At 37.4% G+C, this 27370-nt stretch overlaps 1 protein-coding gene across 1 annotated transcript in view; it reads right to left on the minus strand.

The window, feature by feature from the left end:
• The window catches only part of grik4 (glutamate receptor, ionotropic, kainate 4), a 514994-nt gene that overhangs the window by 155267 nt on the left and 332357 nt on the right, over window positions 1–27370 (minus strand). Inside the window, exon 6 of the mRNA XM_073817307.1 lies at window positions 13987–14152. Coding sequence (XP_073673408.1) covers window positions 13987–14152 — 166 coding nt within the window. The remainder of the gene's footprint in view (window positions 1–13986; window positions 14153–27370) is intronic.

Here is a 27370-nt window from a genome sequence, read left to right on the forward strand (position 1 = left end):
CACCCCGTGGTCAGACCTAGCTTTTCTTCGGGCAGGAGTTCCCTTAGAACAGGTCTCCAGGCACGCTGTGGTACACACGGATGCCTCCACCACCGGTTGGGGAGCCACGTACAACGGGCAGGCAGTGTCGGGGGTTTGGACGAGCCCCCAGCTACACTGGCACATCAACTGCCTAGAGCTGCTGGCAGTACGTCTTGCCTTGAACCGTCTCAAAGGGCGCCTTCGAGGCAAACACGTGCTGGTCCGTACGGACAACAACTGATGCTCCTCGCGACAGCCCCTCCCTGGCGGATTCCTCTGAGGAAGGATTTACTGACTCAGAGACGGGGCACCCTGTGGCACCCGCGTCCAGACCTCTGGAAACTACATGTCTGGTCCCTGGACGGGACGCGGAGGTTCTGAGTGATCTACCCCAAGGAGTGGTAGACACCATCACTTCGGCGAGAGCTGCATCCACGAGACATGCTTACGCCTTGAAGTGGAACCTGTTCGTCGAATGGGCTTTCTCAAGAAATGAGGATCCCCGAAGATGCTCGGTCGGAGTCGTGCTTACCTTTTTGCAGCAAGGGTTGGAGCGTAGGCTGTCACCCTCCACCCTTAAGGTCTATGTAGCCGCTATTTCTGCAAACCATGACCCCGTTGAAGGAAGGTCAGTAGGTAGGCACGACCTGGTCGTCAGGTTTCTCAGGGGAGCCAGGAGGTTAAATCCTCCTAGGCCCCCCTCCGTACCCTCTTGGGACCTGTCTCTGGTGCTCACAGCACTACAGCGGGTCCCCTTTGAGCCTTTACAGTCAGTCGAGCTGAAGTATCTCTCTATGAAGACTCTGCTCCTGCTGGCATTGGCCTCCATCAAGAGGGTAGGGGACCTGCAGGCGTTTTCGGTCGACGATTCGTGCCTTCAGTTCGGGCCGGCAGATTCCCAGGTAACCCTGAGGCCCCGGCCTGGCTACGTGCCCAAGGTTCCCACTACTCCCTTCAGGGACCAAGTGGTGAGCCTGCAAGCGCTGCCCCCGGAGGAGGCAGACCCAGCCCTAGCTTTGCTTTGTCCCGTCCGAGCATTAAGATGCTACGTCGACCGGACGCAAAGCTTCAGGACCTCAGATCAGCTCTTTATTTGTCACGGAGGACGGCAGAAGGGGAAGGCCGTCTCCAAGCAGAGGATGGCACACTGGATAGTGGATGCCATCGCCTTGGCTTATCAAGCTCAGGGCGTGCCCTGCCCGCTCAGGTTGCGAGCTCACTCTACTAGGAGTATTGCATCCTCCTGGGCGCTGGCTCGTGGCGCCTCGCTATCTGACATTTGTAGAGCTGCGGGTTGGGCGACCCCTAACACGTTCGCTAGGTTTTATAGCCTTCGTGTAGAGCCAGTCTCCTCCTGTGTTCTCACCTCAAACGGGTAGAAGCACTGAGAGGCACTGGCTCAGGTCGGCTTGCTATCTTCTCCAGAGTGTCCATGAAGACCCTGTCGAGTCCTCCTTCCTCGGCTCCAGACGTAGCGGAGCGTCTAGGCGCCAGGCCTCTCTCGATGAATCTTTAGAACCGATAGAAGGCTTAGGATACATGAGAGACTTAAGTGAATCCCATATGTCTTCCACGGTACCCACAGAGACCGTGTTTCCCCGGTAACCTTCTACCATCTTCACGAGGGTTCAATCACCTCCATTCTTCCATATGTCCTAATTGAGCCATATGCGTATTGCTCCGAACCTCCTCCGGGATGGGTGGGAGCTCCGCACGTTCCCAGTGCTCCAGCTTCACTAAGTAGGTAGTGCTATGTTATACAGTGACTGGTCTTTTCTGATCCGCCCTTGGCCTTAGCAAAAATTGGAGGCCAGGTGGCTTGCTCAGGACACTGGAGGGGGGCAGCAGCTGCGGCGCTTTGCTAGGGATCCCAATTCGTCGGTCTCCGACGTGACGTCGTAGAGACCGACTGAGAGGGAACGTCTTGGTTACGTATGTAACCCTCGTTCCCTGAAGGAGGGAACGGAGACGTCACGTCCCGTCGCCTCAGCTGCTGTACCACCGCTGTGCGGCCGGACCCAAGCTCGGCTCCTCAGCGAAATCCTGTCTATGCATTGCACCTGCTGTGTATTTATGCTCACGCTGTGATCAGCGACAGCTGGATGCAATCATGCATGCCAATGTGCATTGGCTCGTTTAGTTTACACACGAAGAGGATTGGTATCTCTAAAGCGATATCCCAATTCGTCGGTCTCCGACGTGACGTCTCCGTTCCCTCCTTCAGGGAACGAGGGTTACATACGTAACCAAGACGTTTTAGCTGGTCAGCAGGCTGGTCTTAGAGGGGTTTTGGCCACTTTTCAGGCTGGTCAGGCTGGGAAACCACCAGGTTTCATAAAAACCCTAGGGTTGTACATAAAACAGTATTCATAAACATGTCTGGAGATTTTGCCCAGCCTTATACTTATTTTAACCAAATTACACAGATGATGAACTAAGAGAGATTTCACGTCAGAATGCCAAAAGAGAAGAAATTGTTGAATAAAGTAATTATTTTTACAATAGTTTTCTTGTAGCTTCATAATAATAAGGTTGTACCACTGATGTCACATGGACCATTTTAATGTCCTTACTACCTTTATGGGCCTTAAACTGGGCCTTCAGGGTCTGAAAGCTCTCGGATTTAATCAAAAATATCTTAATTTGTGTTTTAAAGTCTTCAAAAGACTTATGGTTTGAAATGACATGAGGGTAAGTAATTAATGACAGAATTTTGATTTTCGGGTGAACTTTCCCCCATTCCCTTATTTGATCTTTAATAATGTTCTCAAAACATTAGCACAAAAACATTATATATCATTATATATTGTTCATGGAAATATTTTTCCTGAAACATTTCAGTTAGACACCCATCTAACGTTTTTAAATGAATTTAGAAGAAAACACTCAAAATTAACATTACCATAATGTTTGAAAATGATGAAAATGGAATGTTCTCTTAATGTTCACATAACCAAGGAAGACCTTTTAGATATTTTGAATGTTCAGAGAACATTCAGAAATAATGTTTTTAAAATTTAATGAAAACATGTTCTATGAACATATATTTTTTTGTTGGGTTAGCCTGTCAGGACCAGTTGCATAAACTTGGTCGCAATTTTAAGACTGCGTTTTAAGAACTTGTTTGATTAACTAGTAGTTAACCAAGTGGTAATCAGTCTTACTTTTCATATTCAAATAAGACAAATATACCATTTTATGTAACCAAACTTAAAAGGTTATGACCCGTCTTAAAGAAAACAAAATGGATGACTAACTTTTAAGACTAGTCTAAGTAGTTTATGCAACTAGTCACAGCTTTAGATGGTTTTGGATGTTTGGTTTTCTCAATTGGTGTCTTTCAACTACACACCTGCTTTCTAGTAGGTAGAGTATATTTAATGTTGGTATTACAGTTGTGACAGATCAGCAGCAGCAACAGATCATTCAACTTCTGTATTGTGACATACAGTACATCATCTCAGTGAAATGGACTAGAGATAAAGAAAAAAAATGCAAGATGTGGACTTGGAAGGCTGGTATACATCAACAGACGGAAGTCTGTCATTTCACTAGAAGATGAGATTTTGATTAAAAATGATGGGGACACACAGAGAAACTAATCAGAATAAGATAAATAACTTGCATTTCGAAAATAAAGGTGAATTAATTCATGGTGACTTAAAACTCTAAGAGCACCTTTTCATCCTTTCTTTGAAATGGGGTGTCGGCACATACTAGCATTATAATATTTTATAAAAAATTCTTGTTTTATTTTTTCAAAATAAGGAAGTTGAAGAGTTCGGTAAACCTTTTATATCAGTTCTGGCTAAAAAAAAAAGTTTCAGTTAGATCTCATCCTGCCCGGGGCCAGACAACCATTCTTGCGCTCTTTTCTTCTCATTAGACAGAAAAAAGGGAAAGCTGAAGGGGTGTGAGCCACTGAAAAAAAAGCTTTTGTCTTCCTCCTTTAACAACGCATGTCAGAATCCCATTACACTCCTTATCACATTAAATTAATGTCTTCCAGCACAAAGGAGAGAACTTCAGAAATAAACACAGCCAGACAAAAGAGAGTTTCCAGCGTCCTGTTTCATATCAAGTGCCCTTTTCTCGAAAGGCGATCCTTTCACCACGACTTCCGTGACTCTGACTTTTCATTTAAAAGGCTTTTTGTTTGATTTTACAGTACCATCCTTATTTTATCTACACATTTATTGTATTCTTCTTGAAGAGGCAGGAGAATTAAATCATCCCAATTCACCCACGTTTTGGTTCTCGTCTCTCTGTGGGACGTAGGCTGAATTCTTCACTTAATCATCTTTAATTACAGATCACTTCAAAGCAGTGAGAAGAATGTCGGGCAAACAAGTAGTACAATATTTCTATTCCTAGCAGAGAGGCGCAGCAAACCTGACAGGTGGGAAACCTCTTTGAAGTGTGTGTATTTGATTCACTGTGTTCAGTCTGGGCACCAAAGCTCAGTTCCTTTCAATTAAATCCGTGAGCTCCTTTAGTTCAACAGGACAAACTTGAAAGAGATTGTAGTGCTCACCTGTCTGACCCCGTTCAGAATAATTTGGGTAATACCTTACGAACGCAAGGTCTTGGCGATCTTCTGGGTCTCCTGACTGGATAGTACAGGTCAGGCAATTTTGTTCAATAATGAGACCTTACTCACCTCACTACACGCTACGGACCTTTGCAGCCAGATGAAGCCTAGTGCCTCATCCAAAAGAGGATTATACAGTAGTAGAAATCAAAATCACTACTCTTTTCAATGGCAAACATTGGTTAGCATTTTCATCTATTTTAATAGCTAAATCTATGTATTTTCATTCATCTAAATGTCTCTCAGCAAAAAATTATTAGTTATCATTTCGATAAATTTCAATAGTAATGCCATTGTTTACCATCTCCATTCATCTCAGTGACAAAATTCATCAGTTATCATTTATATTCATCTTAAATGAATATAATGATTAGCAGTTCTATTAATTTAAGTGGTAAAAGTGGTTAGCATTTTTATTCCTCTCAATGGCAAAAGTTATCGGTTAGCATTTCCATTAATTTTAGTGGTAAAAGCTATTAATTACCATTTCCATTCAGCCCAGCAAGAAAAGTTATTGTTAGCACTTACATTAAATCTAGTGGTAAAATCTATTGGTTAGCATTTCTATTCATCTCAGTGGCAAAAGCTATCAATTAGCATTTTTCCGTCGTCTTAGTGTCAAAAGTTATCAGTTTCTATTTCTATTAAATTTTGTGCTAATAGCTATTGGTTAACATATTCATCTCAGCTGCAAAAGTTATCGGTTAGCATTTTTCCTTCATCTCAGAGTCAAATACTATAAATTAACATTTTTCCGTCATCTCAGTGTCAAAAGTTATCAGTTATCAGCATTTCTATTAAATTCTGTGCTAAAAGCTATTGGTTAAAATTACAGTACTATTTATCTCAGCTGCAAAGGTTTTCGGTTCACATTTTTCCTTCATCTTAGTGTCAAAAGTTATCAGTTAACATTTTTTCTTCATGTCAGTTTAAAATATTATCGGTTAACATTTCTATTCATTTTAGTCCTAAAAGCTTTTGGTTAACATTTCTATTAATTTTTGTGCTAAAAGCTTTCAGTTAACATTTCTTTTCATCTCAGCTGCAAAAGTTATCGGTTAGTATTTTTCCTTTATCTCAATGTCAAAAGTTATCGGTTAGTATTTTTCCTTCATCTCAGTGTCAAATGCTATCGATTAGCATTTTTCCGTCAACTCAGTGTCAAAAGTTATCAGTTAGCATTTCTATTAAATTTTGTGCTAAAAGCTATTGGTTAAAATTTCTATTCAACTCAGCTGCAAAGGTTATCGGTTCACATTTTTCCTTCATCTGCTTTCCATTTAAAAATGAAAGTAACGTTAAACCTCTGCGTCAGATGTCGGTAGTAAATGACTACTGCTATGTTCATTATTACATCCAACAACAGAGCACCTAAATTGCTCAATTAGAGTCTTCCTCTGCACCCGAGTCGACACAGTGAGGATCGTACTCGGACTGTTTCAGCTCGGTGAGGGCGGGGCTAAGGTAAAACGCTAATGTCAATCAAATGTATTTCGTCACAACGATAAGAAGCTAAGAATGAACTGATTTTAAAAAGGGGATATTACTTTTAAAGATTAAAAAAATACCACTGGGTGGATTTTTATCATTGTAGGGTGGTTGTGTACACAAACTACCAACACACATTAATGTTCAAACAACATGTAAAAGTTAGTTTTGCACCCGATGACCCCTTTAATCTCAGTGTCTAAAATTATTGGTTAACATTTCTATTTATCTCAGTGCCAAAAGTTATCGGTTCACATTTCTATTAATTTGACCTATAAAAACTATTTTCTAGTATTTCAGTTAATCTCAATAGCAAAATCGGTTAACCATGGTTTTATTAAAGTAAAAGTATAGTAAACATGTTTTTTTTTTTTCTCGGATTGATTACCATTTGGATAACTACAGTTTTACTAAATACCATGGTTAGTATAGCAAAACCTGAGTAATTTGTGGTTACCATGGTTTACCTACAATAACCATTGTTTTTGGGTTTTATTTGTAGTTAAACCATGGTTAACTTTCATAAGGGCATTTATAGACACATTTTTTTTGAGCCAATCACCTAAGTCAGTGGTTCCAAACCACACTCTTGGAGGCCCCCAAACAGTGGTCACATTTCGCAGGTCTTGAAGTTTCTACTAGTGAGCTGATGATCTGAATCAGGTCTGTTTGATTAAGGAGGGGGGGGGGGGGGGGTCTCCAGGAAAGTGACTGACCTAAGTCATACCTAAATGACAACGTGACAACTGGAAATTGGCTTATGGTACAACTACAACAATAAACACAAACTTTCACTAGTGGCTATCCTGAGCTGTGACATGCAACTTTTACACAACAGCTTTGCAAAATGTTGCAAACATTGGTCTACTTAGGCTGGTTTTAAGTTCACCTGACCCCATTTAATGCGTTTCTTTGAGGGCATTTACAGGTGTCTCAAGATCTTTTCTTTTTTTAAATAAAAAAGACTTTTTTATGGTTCCTGTCTGGCTTTGTTCCAGACTTATTCTTTCTTTCTCTCCTGTTGCTTCTCCACTATCCTGTCAAATTAGGGCCAAAAGGCCCCAATATTAGCAAATTACATTTCCATTTATGCATTTGGCAGACTGATGCAAAATCCAAGCTATGCATTTTATCAGTTCAATTAAAAAAGCTGGTCCATTTTAAAGACATTTAAAGACAAGTTTTCAAAGTGGGTTATACTGTCAAACTAAACACAGAATGCTAATTAGTACAGCCATTTTGCGCTAGAAATATTAAAATAAAATATGTGTTTTATATAAAATGATCACAATCAGTTGCTTATAGATAAACTCAAGGATCAATGCCCTTCAAGCCAGTGGTGTATAGGTTAGTGGAACGAATAACTGTCCTTGTACGGTGTCATCTCAGCAAGCCAGCTCTGTGAAGTATTCATGAGCGGGCCATGCTCTATTAAGCTGTCAGCGTGCTAAGTGATTAATGAGAGCTGTACATCCTGTGAGACTGAGCGTGAGAGAAAAAGAAACAGTAACGGAAGACGACAAGCAAACACAGAGGCGCAGGTGGACAGGGTTATTACGCTGGGAGCACGCAGAGTCATCATCCACTTCTTATAGGAATGTGTTGAAGGGCAGTCACTGCGGCTCCCGGCATTTCCTCTCAACCCTTCAGCTTACACGCCCACTTTGCAACCCCGTAATGTTTTTCAGCCAAAGCAGAAGTGACTATTACCCACAATGGGCCCCAGACCAGCCAATGCGAGGAGCAGCTAGCCAATGGTGCATACATATTTGTTCCAGGTCTACAATAGTGTGAATGTCCTCCTCCAACAGCTGTTTGGGAAAATATTTGTAATGGCGGTAAATGTCTTTACTGATAGCAGCTGCTCTATCATTAAATTAAGTATTTTTGTAGCTTCATAACATTACGGTTGAACCACTGACGTCACATGGACTATTTTAATGATGTCCTAACTATCTTTCTGGGCCTTGAACCTGGTAGTTGCATTGCTGTCTATGCAGGGTCAGAAAGCTCTCGATTTTCATTAGAAATATCTTAATTTGTGTTCTGTGGATGAATGAAGGTCTTATGGATTTGGAATGGCATGAGGGTGAGTAATTAATGACAGAATATTCATTTTTGAGTGAACTATCCCTTTACGTCATAAATCTTGAATAGGCTTTTGCTGGGAGAGTGTTATATATAATATACCTTATAACTTTCTTTACATTCTCCCAATATGACCTTCCCAATACACTTTCCTTAGTCAAATACACAAGTTCCCTTGGGGTTTATATCAAGAATATAAATGCAAACTTCTAATCGAAAAAAAAAAATTCAATCTTGAATGACACTGATTGACAGAAATAAAATATTACTTATAAAGAAACAACACAGCAGCTAGAGTTAATATAGGTTATTTTGGAAGCTTGCTAAGTTTAGCATTGCTCTAAGGGAATTTTTACGCAGTCGAAAGCACCTTGGTACAGTTTTCTAAAAGTTTTCTGTCACAATGCATTTTAAGTTTGGCATGTCGCTGCTGTGAATCTCCTTTATTTTCCTACAGAATTCTTCAGGGAGCGCACGCACTCATTATTAGCTGAAAAACAATGTTATTTTGTTTTTCCTGTTTCTGACTCATCTCTGCGTAGAAAGTCGGGCTTTTACTCTAGAGGTACAACGAGAAAAACATTTGAGTAATAGCGTTGGCATGAGTGTGAAATGGTTAACTTTAGAGTGTACCACAAGACAAACTTTCCAAGTTACCTGCAAAGCTGTCTGCTTTCAGCTTTCTATGGTAGAATGAGCAAAACACCAAGGATTTTTAAGGACTTAGACTAGAAAAAAAGCTCAGATATTGCTATTGTAGATATAATCACAATGGCATACCAATCCCCCACAGTCAGTCTCAAGAGAGTTTTTTCACCTGAGCGCCAATGTTGTGCATCATTCAAAACAGAATTGAAAACAACTTTTAAATTTTGATTAAATTCCTAAACGGAATGCTGAATTTGAAATCAAACAGATTTAAAATAATTCAAAAGATTTAGATTTTATATCAAATAAATGCTCTCCTTCCTTTCTTTTCATTCCTATCATAGAATTCTGGACAAAAAATATCATGGTTTCCACAAAATTATTAAGTAACACACTGATAATAATGACACTAAAGACTGGAGTAATGATGCTGAAAATGTAGCTTTGATCACAGGAATAAATTACATTTTTAAATATTTTTTATTTTTCAAAAACATCAAAAATCCTACTCATCCCAAACTTTTAAAAAGAAATTAATATTTAATAAATAACATTCTTGCACTGTATAGGAAAATTAATCAGTTTTAAAAAGTCCTGAACTTACAAATATACAAAATACAAAAATAATATCTAATACACTACCAGTCAAAAGTTTTTTTAAAGAAGCTTAAAAAAGTCTTTTCTGCTCACTAAGTCTGCATTAATTTGATCCAAAGTACAGCAAAAACAGTAAAAATAAATTTACAATTTAAAATATTTATATTTAAAATATTTATCTATTTGAATATATTTTATAATGTAACTTATTCCTGTGATTTCAAAGCAAATTTTTTAGCATCATAGATTTTTTTCAGGTTTCTTTGATGAAGAGACAGTTAATTTCTATAATTTCTTTCCCCTCAAAATAAATAAATAATTACAATGACTCCAAGCTTTTGAATGGTATAGTATATGTTACAAAAGTAATGATAAGTAATGATGCTGAAAATGTAGCTTTGATCACAGGAATAAATTACATTTTTATAATATATTCAAATAGAAATAAATTAATTTAAATAGTAAAAATATTTAAATTTTTTACTGTACTTTGGATCTTACTGTTCAAAAACTTTTGACTGGCAGTGTATCTGATATAATTATTCAATTTCCAATTCAGCATTCTTTAGGTGTATCCCATTTAACTCATGAGAGGGATCAAATTCGTAAATCCCAAATTTGGCTCACATGATACAAGGTATATTTTTTCAACATGAAACTTTGTATCTGTTTGGTACATTCCTTACCCTGTTCTCAAGTCCGTATTGGTAGTTTGCCATCTCTCTACACCCCTCTCTGACGTCTTAGTGGGAATTATAGCTGTTCCACTTGAAGGCCTTAAGCTGATTACGGAGAAAGGTAGCCACTGTCTGAAGGGGCAATGTGACTTTGTTTGGATTCTCTGGGTAATTTGCGGCATCCTCGCTCTGAGATGTGAAGTCAGAATACTAAACTTTAATCCCCTGCCTAGCTAAACTCAACGTGTGTCTAATAAGGAGACTTTACGAAGGGTCATATGTCAGCTGCCTTTTCTTTGACTACATAAGTGGGCTTGTTTTAAACCTTCAGCTATTCATTTCTACGGACATCTCTGTTCCAGCAGATTGCACTGACATTAGCGGCAGGGTGGGTGTTTGATGGTGAATGAATGGGACAGCACGAATGATGAATGCCTGAAGGACACAGATGGACAAGAGAAAGAATGAACAAATTTGAAATAATCCAACAATGCGGCACAGTCAAATAGCATGAAATGAAATCAACGTCATCATCAAAACAATGTGGATAAGTGAGGTTTAATAAGCAGTTGTTATTGCTAAATAATCAGGAGAATGTAATGGAGCATTCAAGTTGCCTGTTTGAGTCTGTGAACGTGCACAACAGCATAAAGTGAGTGCAGAAAGTGCATGTACCACTATAAAACTCTGTGTTCTCTTTGTGGAGAATGCATATGTTGGAAAGCAGCTGTAACAATCTATACAAGAGGACATCTGCTGCTTGACAGATGCAGGCAATTCTATATGTGCCAATTAAGAAAGAGTTCAGCAGAATGTGTAATTATTGCTTGTGTGTATGTTTTTTTTTGTCTCTAATGCTGGAGTAAACCATGGTGGGCGAGAAAGACTAATATAAATTACATTTGTTTAGTTGTTTATTTTAGAATAGTTTAAGTCCCTTATAATGAAGAAAGAAAATATTTGATCCCCTGCTTATTTTGTACATTTGCCCACTGACAAAGAAATGATTAGTGACAGAAAAACAACAATAAAATCCAGAAAAACACATTTTAAAAAAGTTGATTTGTATTTTGATGAGTGAAATACTGTAAGTATTTGATCCCCTATCAATCAGCAAGATTTCTGGCTCCTAGGTGTCTTTTATACAGGTCACGAGCTGAGATTAGGAACACTCTCTTAAAGGAAGTGCTCCTAATCTCAGTTTGTTACCTGTATAAAAGACACCTGTCTACAGAAGCAATCAATCAATCAGATTCCAAATTCTCCACCATGGCCAAGACCAAAGAGCTGTCCAAAGATGTCAGGGACAAGATTGTAGACATACACAAGGCTGGAATTGGCTACAAGTCCATCGCCAAGCATCTTAGTGAGAAGGTGACAATCTTTTGTGTTTGGAGGAGAAGGAATGCTGTCTATGACCCAAGAACACCATCCCCACTTTCAAACATGGAGGTGGAAACATTATGCTTTGAGGAACGATGAACGGGGCAATGTACCATCAGGGCCAGGGCATTGAAGCCAGCCACTGAAAATGGGTTTGGGTATGACCCAAAACACATGGCCAAGGCAACAAAGGAGTGGCTCAAGAAGCACGCTAAGGTCCTGGAGTGGCCTAGCCAGTCTCCAGACTTTAATCCCATAGAAAAACTGGAGGGAGCTGGAGGTTTGAGTTGCCAAATGTCAGCCTCAAATCCTTAATGACTTGGAGAGGATCTGCAAAGAGGAGTGAGACAAAAAAAATCCCTCCTGAGATGTGTGCAAACCTGGTGGCCAACTACAAGAAACATCTGACCTCTGTGATTGCCAACTGTTACGATCGCCAGCTAGAGTGCCCATAAACTCTATTAGAGGGCACTTCAGCCCGGACTCTGGCTATTATTTTCTGGACTCCATTTCCCATGTGTCCCTTGCCCCTCATGTAATCTTGTCATGTGTTACCCTTGTCCGTGTGTCATGTTCTGACTGGTTCCTCGGTGCAATGTGTCCTGTTCTCTTTGGTTGGTTTTGTTATGTGTTCTCCTTGTTTAGTATATAAAGTGCTCACTCACACCCCAAGTTTGCTAATTGTTGTTAGCCTGTAGCGTGTTCCCAGTTCCTGTTTTCCCTGGTTTCCCTAGTTCCTGATTCTCTTACCTTGTGTTTAAATCTTGGACTGTTTTCTGGTTGTTTCTGTTTGCTGTTACTGAACCCTGCCTGTTTTGACCACGTTTTCGAATAAAGCCCAGCATTTAGATCCACAACTTGTCTTGACTACCACGTTACACCAACAAAGGTTTTGCTAAGTCATGTTTTGCAAATACTTATTTCACTCATTAAATTGCAAATCAATTTATAACTTTTTTGAAATATGTTTTTCATTTTTTTTTCGTTGTTATTCTTTTTCTCACTGTTCAAATAAACCTACTATTAAAATTATAGACCGATAATTTCTTTGTCAGTGGGCAAACTGATAATAATTTTTTTTTCCTCAATGTATATTAGGGCTGGGTGATAAACAATATCATATGGAGAATTATGTCAATAACAACGATAAGCTCTGCACATTTTATCCCAATATGAATCCCCTACTGTCAAATACACACAAAGATTATCAAAAATATCTTCCAAAATTTTTTTTGGCCAGTTTAACATGAAGAAATAATGACAAAATTATGTTACTACTTTATACTAAAATGTATGTCTCTAAGTAATAATATTTATATTATTTAAAGGAATATCATAATACCAAGATATATTTCCAACCATGTTGTAATTTATTCAGTTCTCTTGTGCTACTGAAGGCCTGACTGTTTTTCTCAGAATTGTGAGATATAAACTTGCAATTGTGAGTTATCAAGTCAGAAATGCGTGATCTAAGCTCACAATTGTGAGAAAATTTTTCTCAAAATTCGCAATTCTCACTTTTTTCTCACAATTATATTGCGTACTTCAGATTTTTTTTTCCTCAGAATTGTGAGATATAAACTCGCAGTTACAAGTTATAAAGTCCAATTCTGAGGGGTTCAATTTTCCTTTTTAATGCAATTCACAATTGCATAATAAAGTCAGAATTGTGAGATATAAACTCACAATTGTGAGAAAACAAAACCTGAATTGCGAGATTTAAACATAAAAAATTATCTTTCACAATTCTGAGAACAAAAAGTCAGAATTGAGAGACATAAACTCGCAATTGTGAGAAAAAAGTTTATATCATGCAATTCTGCCTTGATAAGTCACAATTGTAAGTTTATATCTTGCAATTCTGACTTTTTTCACACAATTGCGAGTTATAAAGTCCAATTCTGAGGAGGGAAATCATATTTTCCCATAATTGTGAGTTCATATCTCACAGTTCCAACATAATAATTTGCAAGTGCGCAACAAAGTCAGAATTGTGAGATAAAAACTCGCAATTGTGAGGAACAAAGTTGCAATTCTGAGATTATATTTCGCAATTCTGACTTTTTCTTTCTCAGAATTTTGAGATAGAAACTCGCAACTGCGAGTTATAAAGTCCAATTCTGAGGGGAAAAAATATATTTGTGAATTTATATCTCACAATTCAGAGAAAAAAAGTTGGAATGGCAAGTTTGTATCACTCAGTTCTGAGGAAAAAAAAAAACAACTTCCACACTTTACAACTCTTCATGAAGCAGCACAACCAATTTCAACAAGAAGGAGATATTCTTGAGCACAAAATCTTGTGACACTGAAGACTGGAGTAACAGCTGCTGAAAATTAAACTTTGCCACCACGGATCTTAGTAACAGTTAATTGTAATTACTAAAAACTATTTTTGATCAAAGAAAAGCAGCCTTTGTGAGCATAAAAATCAATAATCACACACACAAACAAACACACAATACAATACAACAGAAACCATGTGATACTCACAATCAGCCTGAGCACATATGAGACACGACGTGCTGCTGTTGAAGAACGTTAGCAGTCCGGCTACAGCCATGCTGATGTCTGTATTAGTGGGCCTGAGGTCCAGCGTGGTAAAGCGAGGAAACTGCACCTTCAGTATGTCCTCCGGAGCCACCTTCACGTACGGCACCTGTGCAGGAACGCAGAACAGGACAGAGAAATTGAGCCCTGCAGGACTTCTCTTGTTAGGCTGTTACTGGAGGTAAATTGAATGAAAGAACATTGCAGGAGGGCGTTTTGTTTACTGCACTGTGATGTGGGTCTCAAGAGTGGCTGTGCAACAGGACTAATTAGATCCATTTTACGCCTAAAACTAATAAAAACTCATTTAAATAATTTCAAAAGACCCTCTCTGAAGGCATGTAAATCAACAATAAAAACGCAACTATATTATATGAAATAAAACAGATTTTTTTGAAGCTCAGTGATGATTGAGGCATTTCTGCCTCAATGTGTAAACTCCAAGAGAGATGTTTATTCAGACAGAGGTCATGTGCAGTGACCTTTGACATCTTCGAACAGTTTTTCGACAAAAATAGCACACAATGCGAAACGTCTCACTATCTTGTTCTCTAATTTGATGAGTGCTGATGTGCGGGTGTGACGAGGTTTGGGTAAAGTGGGTGCTGGGCTCAGCGGGGCTTGAAGGGGATCCTAGAGGACGCAGGCGGGCTGTGTAAAGGGCCTCTTCATCATGGCAGATTGCCTGTCTGCGGCAGGCCGTGTGACCATGCATCGTACTTGCACGGCCCTGTATCCCCAATTGGTTTTCCATCGCTTTCCATCAGGGCGTAATGGAGTCCCCGCCAGTGTGGATGGATGGGGCACGGGGCTCTTCGACACTCGGGGGATTCTTGGAGATGGAGGGTGCGGAAAGAGGCCGGTAATGGGCTTGCTGCGGCGGACAGACATGAACAAGCCTCCGACCTTCCTAGAACCGTTCTTTCTATTTCTCAGAGATGATGCTTTTCTCTATTCCCCACGCCGGCTCCCAGACAGCATCCCATCTGTCCAAAGTCCCTGTGCTAACTTGTAAATAGCGGCTACAGTCTGACTCCTTCCTGTGTGTATAAGCTCTTGTTATTCAGAGGTAATTCAACAGAGTGGCACATACAGCTTGGCCAGGAAAGACAAACAACATTCATATGAGCTTGCTAGATTTTCCAGCATGAGATTTGAATCCTTAAACTAATTGTGGTTCAAATGGAGCTTCAAGTGGAGCTCCTGCGTAACAATGCTGGGCAGTAAAATGAACTTCAGAGAGGTTTAATGAGCTGCCATTTTATACAGAACACATGTGGACTGACTCCAGCAGACCTTAAGATGGTATGTCAAGGGTCTTAATAGTCAGAGTGGAAGGTATTTAAGAAAAAAAGGAGGTTAAGTGGGTTTACTTTGAGCAACCTGAACTTACGACGGACACATACCTGTAGGAACTTTTTCGATGCGAAATGCCTACCGCCATGTACGTTTCGTGACATATTCATTGTGAAATGTCCACTGAGTGGTGCTAAAAGACTGTTTTTTTCTTCCCTAAAACAAATGAACGTACCCCAGTTCTGACTTGAAATGTCTGTTGAGTGGTGCTATAACGTACCATTAGGGAAAGTAATGTAAAAACGCAATCGCAAGCATGCCATTTTAGCTTTTAGTTTTTCGATCTGTCATCTTTTAGCTCTTTCATCGTGAGTCTGTTTTTTACGCGATTCGTTCCCAAGGATTCCACATTCTAAGTCCAATTCCGTGCTGGAATACGCCTGGAAAGTGAAAAATATGAAGTTGTAAGCATAACTGTGTATGAAAACGATTACAAGTGCTCGCTGTTTTACCGGCTCTAGTGTTCATTTCTATTGGAAACTGCTGTGATATGTACTTATTGGTACATATTTGCATCTTGTGAAAAAGTTCCCACAGATACATTTTCGTCATGAGATCAGGTAGACTTTCAGGAACCAGTCAGCATTATTATAAACATTTGAAAAGCATTGTAAATAAGTAAGTGTTTAATATTTGTCCTACGTCATCCACTGGGCCATTCTTTCGTGAACGTGTATGACAGTTAGCGGAAGCTAGATATTACAGTTTATAACGTTTTAAATATGGATATTTTTCTTCCACAAACACATGCATTTGTTTCAGAAGGCCTTTATTAACCCCTGGCTGTACTTTTTATTAGGGCTGGGCAAAATAATTTTGATACATCGTTTTTTTACACGGCATCTAGATATCGATTCTCAAAAGCCGTGAATACATCATGGGGTCATTTTCATTTCTGGATGAACTATCCCTAAGCTGGAAAGCTATAGTCCCCATTCATTGTAACTGCATGAAAATAACCCCCATTCTTTAAAATCATCCTTCTTTTTCCATTGAAAAGTCATACAGGTTTGGAACAACATGAGGATGAGGAAATAATGACGGTATTTTCATTTATGCGTGAACTATCCGTTAAAAACACTCGCATCCGGAGAGCCGTCAGAATCGAATGTCTCATTGCGCGCTCAAATATACATGGTGCACAAACAGGAAATGGAGCATAACACTGAAAGGCATTTGAAAGCTATTTTTCTTGTGGTTACAGCACACTGCATATGCATCAGCATCATTTCCAGGTTGTAAATAGAAACTCTTTGCCCTGGTGGAGCCAATCTGGGCTGCAACGTTGGAATTGTGGGCCAGAGGGAGAGTTGTGTATGAGGGTAATATCTGTCTGTCCGTGTGCTGTCTGCTCCTGCGGGTTGACAGAGTGGCTGTCAGGCCTACAGATGCACTGCTGACAGGCTTTTAATGAGGGGCCTGGTGCAGGCCAAAAGCAGCTCACTGAAGTCAGGCAAACAGCCACGCAACACTGCAGCATAAGTACATGTGCCGAATGTTTCATTTAAACCAGCGGGAACATGCTGACCTGGTGCAAATGAATATTGAAGCACTTAACAGATGCTGCTGCATTTTGGACATTTGTAATGTAGAACAGTATAATTGGATGGTTTTGTAATAAATATCTTGTGAATTATATTGTAACGGTTTTCGACAATTCACTCGATTGAATTATTATGCCTGTACGCACTCTTTGAGCAAATTGAGCTATTTGTTAGTCTTTATCTAAATGTGCATTGCCGCAATGTTTTATTTAAAGTGCACAATCATTTTTTGTGAAGTCATCTTAATAGGATTTTAAACTACAATAAGGAAGGGACATTACTGTGAAACTGCCAGACTAAAATATGCAACGCTGAATAACAAAAGCTGTTGCGACATCACAAGCGTTACTTAAAACGTCCCTTGGCTTATTTAAATAATCAATTTAAACCTCACAGGGAAATGCATGGCTTTCACAAAGTGCCATTTGCGAAGTCATTTGGTACATAAAACGGTTTTCTCACTTGAACCATACAATTGTGCAGATTGTTGTGATGCTGTCCTTAAAGAAACTCTGCAGTTTAAAACTCCCACCTTGACCTTTTTACCATTCAGTTTTTCAAGTTAATAAAACCAGGTCTGTGTGTGGCCGTCCTGCTTTCTACCTGTAGCTTTGAACAACAACACATCCATAAGGATGGACGGTCTCAGGAGAGAACTCTGGGGGATCTCATGCCATATGGCAAGGTAAAGTATAATGAGATCTTACATCTGTTCCCTTGCGTGCCAGAAGAAATTCATGTTTAATAAAAGATCACAGAACTTTTAGCTGGGCCACAGTGTCAACTGATACAGCTGGACACACTGTTGTACTATAAAGGCGGCCATATTTGTCCATTGTCACGCTCAAGAACGGCTGCGAGTGACAAAGCCATGCTAGGTTGCCTTACACAGGTTGGTGGGGGCGGATGCAGGCAGAAAGCAGCCCCATTACTCAAAGACATGGAGATCGGCCATATGGGGATGGCAGAGTGGCTGGAAGGGTATTGTGAATGATCGTGACATCGCACACCTCTCTAATGTGGTGCAATGGACCATGGGAAGTCAGCTGCTCGGGGAAAAATACACACACTCAAGCACTAAGTGGAGTAATCATGTTTTGGAGGCTATGTGAGGACTGAAAGTCCCTGGTGGAGAGAGCAAAGAGAAGAAAAGGCCACCAAGGCCTTAAGAGAAAGCTGAGCATTGACCACAATCTCATTGATCAGCTAGCTCAGAAAAAAAATATATATACACACCTTCTACGACCACCGAAATCCTGTAAAAGACTTGTTTAAACCTGCGGGTCACCTTTTAGACTACCAGTGGTGGTGTAGGTGGAAAGGTGAAGCTGTGGTGAATAGAGGTGAACTGGACAAGTCATCTTTGGTGAATTTCAAATATCACCTAACAGATGGAATCCGCAGGAGTGTCCCTCCCTTGGTCTCTGCTCATGCATTCAGCCATTGTGGACAAATGTGTAGCACTGCATGTAAAACAACAAATCAATTTACTGATACGCAGACGCCAGTTCCCCCTAAAATAATATATAATTATGATAAAATAAGTATTTGTGAGATAATGCTGGTTATAAGAAATATAATTGTAAGAATTAAAGTCACAACTGTGAGTCATGAAGTCATAGTAGCCTAATGAGAAAAAGCCACTGGAATGAAAAATAAAACAGCAATTTGAATTATTAAGTCATAATTAGGCGAAAAAGTTGCACTTGTTCTGAATGAAGTGCCACAATAAAGTATCACAATTGAGATATGAAGAAACAGTTATGAGAATCACAACTGTGAAATAAAAAGTCACAAGTTGGGGATATAAAGTCACAATTTCTAGAACATGCAATTGAGAGATAAAGTGGCAAAGATATAAAGTCAGAATTACGAGAGAAAGTAAGAAATGTGATAAAGAATCTATTGTGAGATACACTATATTGCCAAAAGTATTGGGACACCCCGTTCTAATGAACAGGTTTGACTACTGTAGAAATTTCCATGGGTACAAATCCTAATGTTTAAGCATATGTGACCCTGGACCACAAAACCAGTCATAAGGTTAAATTTGACAAAACTGAGATTTATACATCATATGGAAGCTCAATAAATAAGCTTTCTATTGATGTATGGTTTGTTAGGATAGGACAATATTTGGCTGAGATACATCTATTTGAAATCAGAAATCTGAGGATGCAAAAAAATCAAAAAGACTGAGAAAATCACCTTTAAAGTTGTCCAAATTAGGTTCTTAACAATGCATATTACAAATCAAAAATTACATTTTGATATGTTTACAGTTGGAATTTGACAAAAAATCTTCATGGAACATGAACTTTACTTAATTTCTTAATGATTTTTGGCATAAAAGAAAAATCAAAAATTTTGACCCATGCAATGTATTTTTGGCTATTGCTACAAATATACCCCAGCGACTTAAGACTGGTTTTGTGGTCCAAGGTCACATATAATGATATTCTAGGGGTTTGTGTTCTTCTAATTTGATAGCAACAGCTTTGACCCTTTTCTATTATATCATGACAGTGCCTCTGTGTATAAAGCAAGGTTAAAAAAAAGATTTAGTCAGTGTGGAAGAAGTCCTAATGGCAGCTGAACATCTCTGAAGTGACTTTAAATGCAGACTTTAAACCAAAACTCATCACCAAACACCAATGACTTGTAACTATGAATACAGTAATTTTTGACACTTCCAAAACAGTTTGAGCTTTTGGCTCAAGGTCTGCATTTAAAGTCACACCAGAGGTTTTCAGCTGAAATTAGGACTTTGCTTTCTGCAGACCAGTCAAGTTCTTCCACACTGACTGAATCAATAATTTCTTTTTGAACCTTGCCTTATACACAAAGGCATTGTCATGTTAGAATTGAAGAGGGTCCTGATAAAACTGTTGCTGTAAAATTTAGAAGCACACAATCACCTAGAATATCATTATATGCTTAAACATTAAGATTTGTACTCATGGAAATGACTAAATTAGTCAAACCTGTTCATTAGAAGTGGGGGTGGGGGGTGGGGGGGTGGGGGTTTGACAATATAGTGTATACTTCGCCAGAAGTTTGATTGACAGGCGATCTGACCAATCATATCGCTAAATCCGCAATTTTGTCGACAAACAAACCAGACAGGAACGCTGACAGTAGACAGTGACAGTAGAAACCCATAGTTTTGCTAGATAAGACCCTTCTTTCCTCAGCTGTGATCGTTTTAATGCCCTTTGAAGCTGCATTTTGGAAGTTCAAACTCGGGGGCACCATAGAAGTCCATTATATGAAGGGAAATCTTAAAATGTTTTACTCCAAAAACATAATTTCCTTACGACTGAAGAATCTTGGAACATCTTGGATGACAAGGGGGTGAGTACGTTATCTGTAAATTTTTGTTCTGAAAGTGAACTACTCCTTTAACGACGGTGGACTTGAACTTGACAAATGGTGTGTACTGATGTCTTTTTGTGAATGAAACAACATACCTTTTCATTCATGTTTATTCTACAGCGATCTGTCACGACACATTAAAGAGCCACAAAATGGTATTTATTGTTTAAATTTCCTGAAAATGGCAAAATTTGTAAGCTAAGACTTTGTTAGTGTCCATTGTTGTTAGTGTCCTTTTGCACCGCAGTGTATTTTTTACTGCGTGAGATTATTACGTGTGTTGTAAGAGTGGCAGGGTTGCCAGGTTTTCACAACAAAACCCACCCAATTGCTACTGAAAACTAGCAACAGTAAGTAAAGGGGCAGGTCTTTGCAAAGGGTCAATTGTGAGAAAAAGTTCTAAATGTGATATAAAAAAACAATTATTCATAAATTAGTCACAAGGAAAATCACAATGGAAAAAGTCGCAATGCTGAGATACACAAATTGCAGTTTTGAGATGCTAGTCACAGTCACCTTTACCTTTTTTTTTATCTGAGGCAGAAACAGGCTTCCAGAAATTAGAGCACATTGTGAACACTTAAATATTTAGCAGGGATACGTGCTGTAATAATACACAACAAAATGCACAACTCGTTAAGAGCACGCTCATGCCTGCCCAGGGATTTGTTTGCAGAGTTGATGAAGCCCATGAATAATTCCACTCTGCGGTGCCGATGGGCTCAGCTGGGGCGTAAAAAACCTGATCCATTCACACCTCCACAAAAAGACAGCACTGCACCACGGATGACCACAGAACAAAGAGACAATAGAAAACTGGTCCAGTGTCTTTTGCACATCCATCATATTAGAAACAAAAGGACGAATTGAATTTGAAAGGGCTCTCACAAGCCAGTAGGGGTCTTGAGTGGCATAGTGCCACTACGTACATCCATTTAGTGAGGAATAAAGAGAACTCATTCTCGATGGTGTAAATTCAGTTGCGCGGGTGTCCCTCGGCGTGACAGATCAATTGCACAGCAAAAGAGAGGTGAGCAGAGGTGCTGCCGACAGCTGTGCTACTCTAATTATCATCAGGCGAATGAGGACGCGGCACCTGTGTTTTGTTTGCACGACGAAAGCAGAGCAGCACGAGCATACCGTGACACAATCATCCACTTTCACAACAAGGCCCTCTCTTCTGAAAATGTCACGTCCACCCCCTTCGTGACAGTACCGGAGGGACTTTTTAGCCCTTTTCCACCGACATGTTGCTGGTGCCAATCTGGAACCTTCTTGTGCGTTTTACGGGCGTTATGAGCTGGGGGCGTTATGACGTTCAAACCGAGTCAAGAAGATCAACTCAAAAAGAGACAAAACTAGAGATAACAGGGTTACACAGTTAAAATGACCAATTCAATGTGCGAATGTTGTTATTTTTTCCCACTTTAAATTACTTCTTTACAAATATATACTGTACAGTACAATGTCTAAATGTCATTAAAAACATTCAAACCAAGAGGTGATAAAATGAGGCTAGATTTTTTCTAACACTTCTTTATTTTTGATGTACTGCTAACAAGGTTATCAGTAACACTTTACAATAAGGCCTCATTTGTTATTACCCCATGATTTACTCACCCTTAAAGCCATCCTAGCTGTATATGACTTCCTTCTTTCAGACGAATACAATCAGAGTTGTATTACAAAAATGCCTTGGCTTTTTCAAGCTTTATAATGACATTGAATGGCTTTTGAGAATTTGAAGGCCATCTGAAGTGAATTGATGTGTTTGTGTAAGAAAAATATCCATAATTGAAACTTTAATAAACCGTAATCTCGCGTTCATGAGAGAGTGGCGTTCCATCAGATGACGTAAGACGTAGGAAGCTAGAGGTTATGGTTTCTAAAGTTTTAAATATGGATATTTTGCTTTTATAAACGCATCGATTCGCTTCAGAAGGCCTTTATTAACCCCCCAGAGCACTATGGAGTATTTTTTATTATGGATGGATGCATTTTTTTGCGCTTCAAAATCTTAACACCCATTCACTATCATTATAAAGCATTTTTTAATATAACTCTAATTGTATTTGTCTGAAAGGAGAAAGTCACATACACATAGAATGGCTTGAGGATGAGGAAATCATGGGGTAATTTTTATTTTTGAATGAACTATCCCTTTAATATTAGTTAATAAAAATTCAGTTGTAGATTTTTTGTTCATGTTAGTTCAGAGTTCATAAACTACTGCTATAGTTCAGCACAAAATCACAAAAATCATAATTGCCTTACTCTCCACTTCAAAGTTTATTTCTTCTGTTGAACACAGAGACACACAAACACAACATATTTTGAAGAATGTTGGTAACCAAAAAATTCATGGTAGCCATTGTCTTTAACAGTAATTTTTTCCTATACTATGGAAATTAATGGCTAACATCAACTGTTTGGTTACCAAAATTCTTCAAAATATCTTCTTTTTTGTGAAGAAAGAAACTTACACTGATTTGGAACAATTTGAGGGTGAGTAAATGAATTTTCATTTTTGGATGAACTACCCCTTTATGATAAATAAATACTGTTAAAATACTGTTCATTGGTAGTTAATGTTAACTAGTGTAGTTGACTAATGTTAACAAATGAAACCTTATTGTGAAGTGTTACCGAGTCATTTTTAGAGAATGTATCAAGTCAGTTCCCTTTGAAGTTCACACAAGATGTGTTCCGATTTCACAAGCAGGGAATATCTATAGAAGAAAATCAGACAGATTAGAGATTTTGAGAATTATGACATATGTGACCCTGGAACACAAAACCAGGATCAAATTTTGAGATATATACATTTATGTTTTGGATTATGGACGGTTTGTTGGGATATGACAATATTTGACCGAGATACAACTATTTGAAAATCTGGAATTTGAGGGTGCAAAAAAACAAACACAAACAAACAAAAAAATACTGAGAAAATCGATTTTAAAGTTGTCCCAATTAAGTTCTTAGCAACGTGTATTACTAATCAAAAATTAAATTTTGATATATTTACAGTAGAGAATTTACAAAATATCTTCATGGAACATGATCTTAAGTTAACATCCTAATTATTTCTGGCATAAAAGAAAAATCAATAATTTTGACCCTTACAATGTATTTTTGGCTATTGCTACAAATATACCTGTGCTACTTAAGACTGGTTTTGTGGTCCAGGGTCACATATATGTGGAGTATTTGGAATTAATGTAAATGCATGTGAAATGCATAAATGTAACATAAATTACCATATTTTCACAAATACACTCACAAGGAATAATAAAAAATATATTATTTCATATTTAAATAATATAACTTGCCATTCTAAAACCTACTAAATTACAAATTTTAATAGGACAATTTAATATGAAAAACAAAAACAGTATTTGATTATATTTAAAGACTACTTAACTGTTATGTGACCCATGGGCTTGATAATTACGTTGTAATGATCACATCTTATGCGTTTTATGTCCATAAACATCTGTGTAGAACCACACTTGACATAATTAAACTAAATAAAAATGCTGGAGGCTTAAATCTTTTTCCCCACATTCATTTTAGCCATAATTCAAGTCCACAATGGCAAGTAAATTTCCCTCTTTACTTCCTTGAAGTGATAATATCAATGCACACTTGATCCCTTTGGCATTTATATTTTCAATTTATATCTAATTTTGCTAGATTTTATCCGTTATTTTTACTTGACCCCTTAATCAAAATCAGCATAAAATAGCTGAATCAGATTATTATGGATATTGAAACAGTCCATAAGACTCAGATTTCCAAGCACAGTCACAAGAATAAGCGCCATTTTGATAGAAAATGGGGTATTTGACAGCAAATCTGGAGCGCTCTGTCAAACACATCGCCTGTTCTCCCGTCAGTACTCATCTGTCCATAGAGTACAACATTAGCGCTTATAGCACTTAACGCTGAGGGATCAGCCGCGCTGCAGTTATACATCATTTAAGCCAATGAGGTCTGAAGTGTTCTGCCATTAAGAGTCTCGCCGCCTTATACGGTCCAGTAAAGTTTTCATAGCTTAATCACCACGACTGACCTCTTACCCCTGTTCTGTCTGATTCGTCCACCAGGAACCACAGCCAACCTGAAGCGAGCACAGATTCAGTTGTTTTGCATTTACATACATTTACCTTCTCAACAGATGCTTACTTACTAAAGCAACTTGCAATATGGCACACAAATCATGTTAATGGCAAGATACTGGCACAAATCACATCACTGGCGATTCTCCAAAAACACTGCACAAGAAGTCTGGGAAGATCCAGTATGTGCATGTGGACAGCGAGAAGGAGAGAGAGGGAAGGGACGGACGGACAGACGATGAAAAACAGCTCTTGCAGAGTGACTGCTGTAAATGAAGACTCCTGCTGGGCTGAAGCTTTGATAGCTAGCGAAATTACAGCATTCAGGATCAAACACAGCATGCTAGGTCCACTCTCATATGCTGGCAAGCCTGGAACAAAGTCTGGCCTGAAATAGCACGCCAAAAAAAGATACCTAGCTACAAATAAATACCGCTTCCAGGTTGAGTCTGCTGGCTTTAACTCACGCCAGCGCTCCTGTGTGTCTCCCTGTTGTGGGCCGCTGCTTATACTTCATTATTCATGCTTGACCAAGTGGAGTAATCCTAATTTAATATGTAATCAGTGATAACCTGAGAGACAGAGATGACCGCTTGCTATAATTTGATTAAACAGTGTTGGCCAAAAGTTTCAAACCACAAGTGAATGTGCTTCTATTTTCTCATTTTAATCAAACTTTTGGTCATACTTTAGTTTCTAAGTATTAACTATGTATTAACCGTGACTTTTTTTGCTATTAATAAACTACTAATAGTAATTTTCTTTTTATTAATAGTTAGTACAGTAGTTGTTAAAGGGATAGTTCACCCAAAAATGAAAATTACCTCATGATTTACTCACCCTCAAGCCATCTTAGGTGTTATATTAAAAAAATGTTCTGGCTCTTCCCATCTTTGTAATGGCAGTGAATGGTGGTTGAAGTCCAATAAAGTGCATCCATCATAAAAAAGTACTCCACTTGGCTCTAAGGGGTAATAATTACTAGCTAGGTAAGTAATAAGCTAGAAGTTTTAAATATGGATATTTTTCTTACCCAAACACTTCACTTTGCTTCAGAAGGCTTTTATTAACTCTCCCTGGAGCCATATGGAGTACTTTTTATGATGGATAAATGCACTTTATTGGTAAAATACAAAACATTCTTTAAAGTAACATAACAATATTCCTTATTAATTATAAATATAAAAATGTGTTAAGTCTCAACGTCAGTGTTATTTTAGTATCACTCAGATACTATTACAGATTTTAATATAACTGTAATAGAAATTTGATTGATTTAAATTGTAAAAATACAAAACATTCTTTAAAGTAACATAACAATATTCCTTATAAATTATAAATATAAAAATGTGTTAAGTCCCAACTTTAGTTTTATTTTAGTATCACTAAGATACAGTTTTTTTTATAAAAATTTTGAATCAATTTTGAATCGTAAATTTTTAGCATTTTTTAAGTCTATATAGTGTTTAATAATTTTTATTACATCAAGTTAGACTAAATTAAAATGTTCTCTTTGCAACTAGCTGAAATAAATAATGCTTTAAATTTGTTTTAGTAAACCACAATAATTTGACAATTTGATTAATTCAATAAATGTGTAAAAATACAAAACTTATCAGAAATATAACATTATGTAACAACGTTAGTGTTATTTTAGTATCACTGAGATACTTTTACAGTTTTTATAAAAAGGTAAAATCAATTTTAAATTAATATTTTTTAGTATTTTTTAGTCTATATAGCTAATAAATAATTTTTATTACATCAAGTTAAACTAAATTATAATGCTGTCTTTGCAACTAGCTGAAATAAATTTCAAGTAACACTTTAAATTTGAGTTAGTTTTAGTTTTAGTAAACTATAATAATTGGATAATTTAATTAATTGATTTAAATGTGTTAAATACAAACCATTCTTCAAAGTAAAATAACAATATTCCTTATAAATTATAAATATAAAAACATGTTAAGTCCCAACTTTAGTGTTATTTTAGTATCAATGATATACTATTAGAGTTTTTCTAAAAAATTTGAATAAATTTTAAAAAGTTATTTTTAGTATTCTTAAATCTATATAGTTTTTAATATTTTTTTATTACATCAAGTTAGACTAAATTAAAATGCTGTCTTTAAAGTTTAGTTAGTTTTAGTAAACTATAATAGTTTGACAATTTGATTAATTCATTAAATGTGTAAAAATTCAAAACTTACAGGAAAAATAACATGTAACAACGTTAGTGTTATTTTAGTATCACTGAGATACTATTACCGTTTTTATAAAAATGTTAAATCAGTTTTGAATTAGTAATTTTTAGTATTTTTTAAGTTTATATAGTTTTTATTATTTTTTATTACATCAAGTTAGACTAAATTAAAATGTTGTCTTTGCAACTAGCTGAAATAAATTTCAAGTAAAGCTTTAAATTTGAGTTAGTTTTGGTTTTGGTAAACTATAATAATTTGATTTGATAATTTAAAAAGTCCCAACTTTAGTGTTATTTTAGTATCACTGAGATAGTTTTTATAAAAATTTTAAACTGTTTAAATCAGTAATTTTTAGTATTCTTAAATCTATATAGTTTTTAATCATTTTTAATTATTAATAATTTGATTCATTGATTAAATATGCAAAAATATGCACATTCTTTTAAGAAACATAACATTTTGTAACAACGTTAGTGTTATTTTCGTATTGCCGAGATACTATTGCAGTTTTTATTAATATTTTGAATCAGTTTTTACTGTTTATGTTTTTCTTTTAAAATTTTACTTTGTAATTTTTTGTATTTTTAAGTATATATAGTTTTTAATAATTGTATTAAATCAAGTTAAACAAAATTAAAATGAGAATTAATACATTTAATTTTTTATGTACCATCACATAACACAGCATTCTAGCTTTAAATTTTTTTAAATATTTTAAAATATTAAA

This window comes from Garra rufa, chromosome 14, assembly GCF_049309525.1.
Source record: "Garra rufa chromosome 14, GarRuf1.0, whole genome shotgun sequence".
NCBI lineage: Eukaryota > Metazoa > Chordata > Actinopteri > Cypriniformes > Cyprinidae > Garra > Garra rufa.